General features: G+C 42.8%; 1 protein-coding gene across 1 annotated transcript; it reads right to left on the bottom strand.

The window, feature by feature from the left end:
* Positions 1-4821: 4821 nt before the first annotated feature.
* Positions 4822-6846, bottom strand: LOC129856152 (scavenger receptor cysteine-rich type 1 protein M130-like). Its single transcript, XM_055924255.1, has 3 exons — positions 6607-6846; positions 5873-6178; positions 4822-4826 (listed from the first exon to the last, which is right to left on the bottom strand). The coding sequence occupies exons 1-3, from the start codon at positions 6803-6805 to the stop codon at positions 4822-4824; spliced, it is 510 nt and encodes a 169-aa protein (XP_055780230.1). The 5' UTR covers positions 6806-6846.
* Between the last annotated feature and the right edge of the window lie 1432 nt (positions 6847-8278).

The following is an 8278-nucleotide window of genomic DNA, read 5'->3' as shown; positions in this document are numbered from 1 at the left end:
ACATCCTACACTACACATGTACTGGAGTACACAGACACACATCCTACACTACACATGTACTGGAGTACACAGACACACATCCTACACTACACATGTACTGGAGTACACAGACACACATCCTACACTACACATGTACTGGAGTACACAGACACACATCCTACACTACACATATACTGGAGTACACAGACACACCTCCTACACTACACATGTACTGGAGTACACAGACACACCTCCTACACTACACATGTACTGGAGTACACAGACACACATCCTACACTACACATGTACTGGAGTACACAGACACACATCCTACACTACACATATACTGGAGTACACAGACACACATCCTACACTACACATGTACTGGAGTACACAGACACACATCCTACACTACACATGTACTGGAGTACACAGACACACATCCTACACTACACATGTACTGGAGTACACAGACACACATCCTACACTACACATGTACTGGAGTACACAGACACACATCCTACACTACACATGTACTGGAGTACACAGACACACATCCTACACTACACATGTCCTGGAGTACACAGACACACATCCTACACTACACATGTACTGGAGTACACAGACACACATCCTACACTACACATGTACTGGAGTACACAGACACACATCCTACACTACACATGTACTGGAGTACACAGACACACGTCCTACACTACACATGTACTGGAGTACACAGACACACGTCCTACACTACACATGTACTGGAGTACACAGACACACGTCCTACACTACACATGTACTGGAGTACACAGACACACATCCTACACTACACATGTACTGGAGTACACAGACACACATCCTACACTACACATGTACTGGAGTACACAGACACACATCCTACACTACACATGTACTGGAGTACACAGACACACATCCTACACTACACATGTACTGGAGTACACAGACACACATCCTACACTACACATGTACTGGAGTACACAGACACACATCCTACACATGTACTGGAGTACACAGACACACATCCTACACATGTACTGGAGTACACAGACACACATCCTACACTACACACGTACTGGAGTACACAAACACACATCCTACACTACACATGTACTGGAGTACACAGACACACATCCTACACTACACATGTACTGGAGTACACAGAAACACACATCCTACACTACACATGTACTGGAGTACACAGAAACACACATCCTACACTACACATGTACTGGAGTACACAGACACACATCCTACACTACACACGTACTGGAGTACACAGACACACATCCTACACTACACATGTACTGGAGTACACAGACACACATCCTACACTACACATGTACTGGAGTACACAGACACACATCCTACACTACACACGTACTGGAGTACACAGACACACATCCTACACTACACATGTACTGGAGTACACAGAAACACACATCCTACACTACACATGCACTGGAGTACACAGAAACACACATCCTACACTACACATGTACTGGAGTACACAGACACATATCCTACACTACACATGTACTGGAGTGGACAGACACACATCCTACACTACACATGTACTGGAGTACACAGACACACATCCTACACTACACATGTACTGGAGTACACAGACACACATCCTACACTACACATGTACTGGAGTACACAGACACACATCCTACACTACACATGTTCTGGAGTGGACACTACCTAGTAAGAAGATCATGTTTTAATACAACCAGAGTTCTGAACACACACACACACACACACACACACACACACACACACACACACACACACACACACACACACACACACACACACACACACACACACACACACACAGACACACAGACACACACACACACAAATGCACAGACACTTACAGACTTTGTTATGAGGGTTTCAGCATGACAGTTAGTTCAAGAGGGGAATCACACAAGACTGATCTCAGTTAATTCATACTGTATGTTGTAGTCTGTTCAAGAGGGGAATCACACAAGACTGATCTCAGTTAATTCATACTGTATGTTGTAGTCTGTCCAAGAGGGGAATCACACAGACTGATCTCAGTTAATTCATACTGTATGTTGTAGTCTGTCCAAGAGGGGAATCACACAGACTGATCTCAGTTAATTCATACTGTATGTTGTAGTCTGTCCAAGAGGGGAATCACACAAGACTGATCTCAGTTAATTCATACTGTATGTTGTAGTCTGTCCAAGAGGAGAATCACACAGACTGATCTCAGTTAATTCATACTGTATGTTGTAGTCTGTCTAATTATTAAATCACACAAGACTGATCTCAGTTAATTCATACTGTATGTTGTAGTCTGTCCAAGAGGGGAATCACACAGACTGATCTCAGTTAATTCATACTGTATGTTGTAGTATGTCTAATTATTAAATCACACAAGACTGACAGCCTGTAATTTTATTAAAAGCATTCAGTTGATTACATGTCAGTTTAGAGAGCAACATCATGACAATAATCTACATCATAATCAATAATCAATATCATAACAATTATAATCAATAACATCATTATCTATATACTACTAACAACATCATAACAATAATCTACATCATAATCAATAATCTATATCATAACATTTATAATCAATAACATCATTATCTATATACTACTAACAACATCATAACAATAATCTACATCATAATCAATATCATAACATTTATAATCAATAACATCATGAGAGGTAAACAACAACAACAAACCCCTTTATTAAAAAATGTTTCAAAATAAAAAGATTGACCAGATGATCATAATAATATATGAACTAATAATGGAGACACTTCAAGATAAAGAATCTAAGAGACACTAAATAAGATAAAGAATCTAAGAGACACTAAATAAGATAAAGAATCTAAGAGACACTAAATAAGATAAAGAATCTAAGAGACACTAAATAAGATAAAGAATCTATAAGACACTAAATAAGATAAAGAATCTAAGAGACACTAAATAAGATAAAGAATCTAAGAGACACTAAATAAGATAAAGAATCTAAGAGACACTAAATAAGATAAAGAATCTTAGAGACACTAAATAAGATAAAGAATCTAAGAGACACTAAATAAGACAAAGACCTGAAGACAAAAGCAGAAATCAAAAAGCAATACATTCTGGAACACCAAACAGACGTAATTGAGCTACTCTCTTAAAATTATCAAAACCACAAGTTACCAAAACCCCATGTTACCAAAAACCCCATGTTACCAAAACCCCACGTTACCCAAAACCCCATGTTACCAAAAACCCCATGTTACCAAAACCCCACGTTACCAAAAACCCCATGTTACCAAAACCCCATGTTAACAAAACCCCATGTTACCAAAAACCCCATGTTACCAAAACCCCACGTTACCAAAAACCCCATGTTACCAAAACCCCATGTTACCCAAAACCCCATGTTACCAAAAAACCCATGTTACCAAAACCCCACGTTACCAAAAACCCCATGTTACCAAAACCCCATGTTAACAAAACCCCATGTTACCCAAAACCAAATGTTAACAAAACCTCATGTTACCCCAAACCCCATGTTACCAAAACCCCATGTTACCAAACCCCATGTTACCCAGAACTCCATGTTACCCAAACCCCATTTTACCCAGAACCCCATGTTACCCTGAACCCCATGTTACCCAGAACCCCATGTTACCCAAAACCCCATGTTACCCAAACCCCATGTTACCCAGAACCCCACGTTACCCAGAACCCATGTTACCCAGAACCCCATGTTACCAAAACACCATGTTACCCAAAACCCCATGTTACCAGAACCCCATGTTACCCAGAACCCCATGTTACCCAAAACCCCATGTTACCCTGGTGGTAAAAACCAAACTAAAAGGAATAATGGTGGTTACAGTCACTCCTTTTAGATTTCTTCCAAGGTTCTAGAAAGATAAACTAATTCTGAACTTGTTATTAAAATTAGAACCACTTCAGGCTTGTCACCACATTTTAAACACCAGTCCACTGCTGACCATCGATTTAAAACACAAAACTGACCTAAGATCAGCATGTAGGGTCAGCTTCATTCTACTCCTACTCCGTCCCCTGGGCTGCTCTCTCCTCTCCCGGTCCAGCTTCAGCTCTGGAGCTCAGAGAGACCATCTCCATGGCATTGACATCAAGATCCATGCTGCTCACCCTGTTCACTCTCTTCTGCCTCCTGGTGGGCTAGGGAGACACAGCACCAACAGATAGTCATTTACTCTCTAGTATCTCCATTCTCTCTCCCTCCTTCTCACCCTCTCCCTCTAGTTTAAATGACTTGTAACGTCTGAGTAAATGTCTTTACCTTGTAGTACAGGTAGGAGGTGGTGATGGCTGTCAGTAGGAGCAGCAGCACTACAACGTGTCTGATGATGAAGGCTGGCAGAGGAGAGGCTGCAAACAGAAACACATTTGATGAGGGGACTGATCATCATCACATAGATCTGTGGGAAATCTGTCAATGACAAAGTTATAAGTCTGGTTCATGTTCAGTTACCTGTGATGGTGAGGGAGAGGAGCTCACTCTCAGAGGAGAAGTTATGAGAGAAAACATAATTGTCATAAACACATCTGTAGTTCCCTTGGTGGGAGTCATCTGCAGCAGGGAAGAGGAAGGCAGCAGAGTGATTGACAGCTGGCTGGATCTGGGTTCTGTTGGAGCCGGTGAACGTGAGGAGGAAGGAGCCTCCTGGGTACTGTGGCTGAGTGGAGCAGGTGATGGTGAAGCTGTAGCCCCTGAACATCTCGGGCCCCTGGTGGCCCCTGGAGACCCCTCCCATTGAGTCAGTCAGAAAGATATCAGGCTGGACCAGGAGATCTGTAACAATAAAAGAGAAGAAGAAAAACCTCTTCAACTAGTTTCCTATAGATATGACAATAACATCAGCATGTAACAGTGCCAGCCACCCTCCCTCACAGGGCAACATGAGTAGTGGGCCTACAGTCACTGAGACAACATATGTTGATATCAGCCTTAAGCAGGACATCTGGAACAAGAGGAGAGAAAAAGAAAACTTAGCTCCTCAACTACTTTCCTCATTTAGATATGACAATAACATGACATGTGACAGTGGTAGTGAGTAGAGACGTTCACTGAGATAACACTCAAATACAAAAGCATTCTGGGATATTTAAGTTGTATTTGATTCCTACTTGACTGATTGATCTATTTTGCAAAGCAGATTTACTAGCAAAACAGTCATCATGAGAGGTGCAGAGGAAGTTGTGTGAATAAAGGAAATCAGTTGAATATAATTATAATATGTTGATATTTCCTGAGCAGATCACTGTGAGTCCAGGAAGGAGATATAATACATGGACAAAAGTATGTGGAACTCAGCAGTGAGTTTTACAACAGAGGATTATTTTTACGAATTCGATTAAAAATCGATTTTTACAAATCCACTCATGTCCACATACTTTTGGCCATATAGTGTATCTTGTTATTACCTGAGCAGATCACTGTGAGTCCAGGAGAGAGATCATAGATTCTTCTACACTCCCTCAGTGAAGACTCAGACCCAGAACAGGAAACTCCAAACCCTCTAGTGGTGTTTCCAGGTAGTACTGAAACAGTGGAGCCACAACCCAGCTGTCTACACACTACTGCAGCTACATCCTCCTGGTCCCAGTTTGAAGCTCCCACAGTCCTCCACTCTCCCTGGTCGTACCGCTCCACTCCACCAGCACAGCGACTGCCTCCTCCCACCAGCCTCACATCATCAGGCTCTGAGAAAAGAAAAGAGAGAGACAGTAATCTTACTATTTTTTAACTAAAACACACCTATATTGTCTCTCATATTCTTCACTCCAGGTGAGAAACAATGTTGAGTGACAAACTGTTTCTTACCTGAGCAGGTGAGTCCAACAGCATTACCAGGTAGGTAGGTGTTGTGTTTTCTGTCTGAGGTGTCACAGTCCAGGAGAAGGGACTCTTTGCCTTTACACTGGAACTCTTTATCCCAGGTCTGACCCTCACCTCCTCCATAGAGCCCCCCCTGTAGAGCTGCAGGAGCCCCACAGCCAAGCTCCCCACAGACTACCTCTGCATCCTGCCGGTCAAAGTCAGCTTCACACACTGAGGCCCAGGACTGACTGGACTTCACCTCCACTCTCCCAGAGCAGAGACCAGCTCCATCCACAAGCCGCACAGACTCTGGAGAAAAAGAGTTGGTTGAACATTCAATCAGTTTTGTTGATGACACTGTCAAGGACTAAACACAAATATGTTGGATAAAAGATTGTAGTTTGCTATTTTGGATACTGTAAGAGGTAGAAATGGGTTCTTAGTCACTCAGGATCGGGTTGGGAATAATGCAGGCAGGAGACAGGAATAAGTTCACTTCACTTTATAGAAAATAAACAGCTGGACATCCATCAGGCAGCTTCACTTCAGTACCATCTGAACTACAATGATCTGCCCATGAACATCTCCCATAAACCAATATGACAAACACAAATATAATGTTTAAATACATCTGACATCTCTCCCTCTATTTAAATGAAATAAAAACACATAAAACATGATACATGGTAATATTGTATAATGTACAAATAAATCTCTCAATATGACCAGTCTCTTACCTGAACAGGTCACATGATGATAATATCCACCATCACAGACACCAGGTATTATGCTGGTACAACGTCTAATAGAAGACTCATCTCCATAGCAACCATCCAGTCTGACTCCTCTTCTTCCATCTTCAATCAGACGTCCTCTAGATTCAGCTACAGGATTCCCACAGTCCAGCTCTCTACACACAACCTTAGTCTCTCTCATTCTCCACCAACTAGAACATAGAACTGACCACTCTCCTTCATAGAAGACTTCCACTGTCCCAGAACAGGAAGTGGTCCCATTCACCAGTCTGACTGAGTATTTAGCTGTAAACAGCAGAGAGGAAAACACAGTGGTGAGGACAGATGATGACAGTGATTCTGTTATTCTAACAGCAGTAATGCTTTGTGGTTGACAAGTATTAGTAGTTCCATAAAACACTACTTGTTATTGGGTTTTAGAATGGTTTGTATGGACACATGCATTTCTCCATGTGGGATAATAAAGTTGACTAATATTGAACTGTTATAGTCACTGTAGATTTATACTCTACCTACCTGGTGAACTGACGCCTTGAGCCTGGAGAGCTGAGGAGAAAGAGAGAGATAGAGGAGAAAGAGAGAGAGAGAGACAGAGAGATAGAGAGACAGAGGAGAAAGGGAGGAGTCAGAGGAAGAGAGAGACAGAGGAGAAAGGGAGGAGTCAGAGGAAGAGAGAGACAGAGGAGAAAGGGAGGAGTCAGAGGAAGAGAGAGACAGAAGAGAAAGGGAGGAGTCAGAGGAAGAGAGAGACAGAGGAGAAAGGGAGGAGTCAGAGGAAGAGAGAGACAGAGGAGAAAGGGAGGAGTCAGAGGAAGAGAGAAACAGAGGAGAAAGGGAGGAGTCAGAGGAAGAGAGAGACAGAGGAGAAAGGGAGGAGTCAGAGGAAGAGAGAGACAGTGGAGAAAGGGAGGAGTCAGAGGAAGAGAGAGACAGTGGAGAAAGGGAGGAGTCAGAGGAAGAGAGAGACAAAGGAGAAAGGGAGGAGTCAGAGGAAGAGAGAGACAGAGGACAAAGGGAGGAGTCAGAGGAAGAGAGAGACAGAGGAGAAAGGGAGGAGTCAGAGGAAGAGAGAGACAGAGGAGAAAGGGAGGAGTCAGAGGAAGAGAGACAGAGGAGAAAGGGAGGAGTCAGAGGAAGAGAGACAGAGGAGAAAGGGAGGAGTCAGAGGAAGAGAGAGACAGAGGAGAAAGGGAGGAATCAGAAGAAGAGAGAGACAGAGTTAAATGAACATCAACATGACCTTTCATGATGTGATGGGAAGACAGGCTTATCGTTGGTATGGTGCAACAACACCCATGTGTACATACACTATATATACAAAAGTATGTGGACACCCCTTCAAATTAGTGGATTCTATTTCAGCCACACCCCTTCCTGACAGATGTATAAAATCAAGCACTCCGCCATGCAATCTCCATAGACAAACATTGTCAGTAGAATGGCCTTAATGAGGAGCTCAATGACTTTCAACATGGCAACATCATAGGATGCCACCTTTCCAAGTCAGATGATCAAATTTCATAATCCCCCAACTCCTCATCTTCCCCTCTCCTCTCGTCTCCTCTTCTCCCCCTCTCCTCATCTTCTCTTCTCCCCTTCTCCCCCTCTTCTCCTTTTCTCCCACTCTCTTCTACCCTCTTCTCCCCCTCTCTAC

Source organism: Salvelinus fontinalis, chromosome 5, assembly GCF_029448725.1.
Source record: "Salvelinus fontinalis isolate EN_2023a chromosome 5, ASM2944872v1, whole genome shotgun sequence".
Taxonomy (NCBI): Eukaryota; Metazoa; Chordata; class Actinopteri; order Salmoniformes; family Salmonidae; genus Salvelinus; species Salvelinus fontinalis.
Note: the sequence above shows the minus strand (reverse complement) of the source record. Positions and strands in the feature narration are given on the sequence as shown.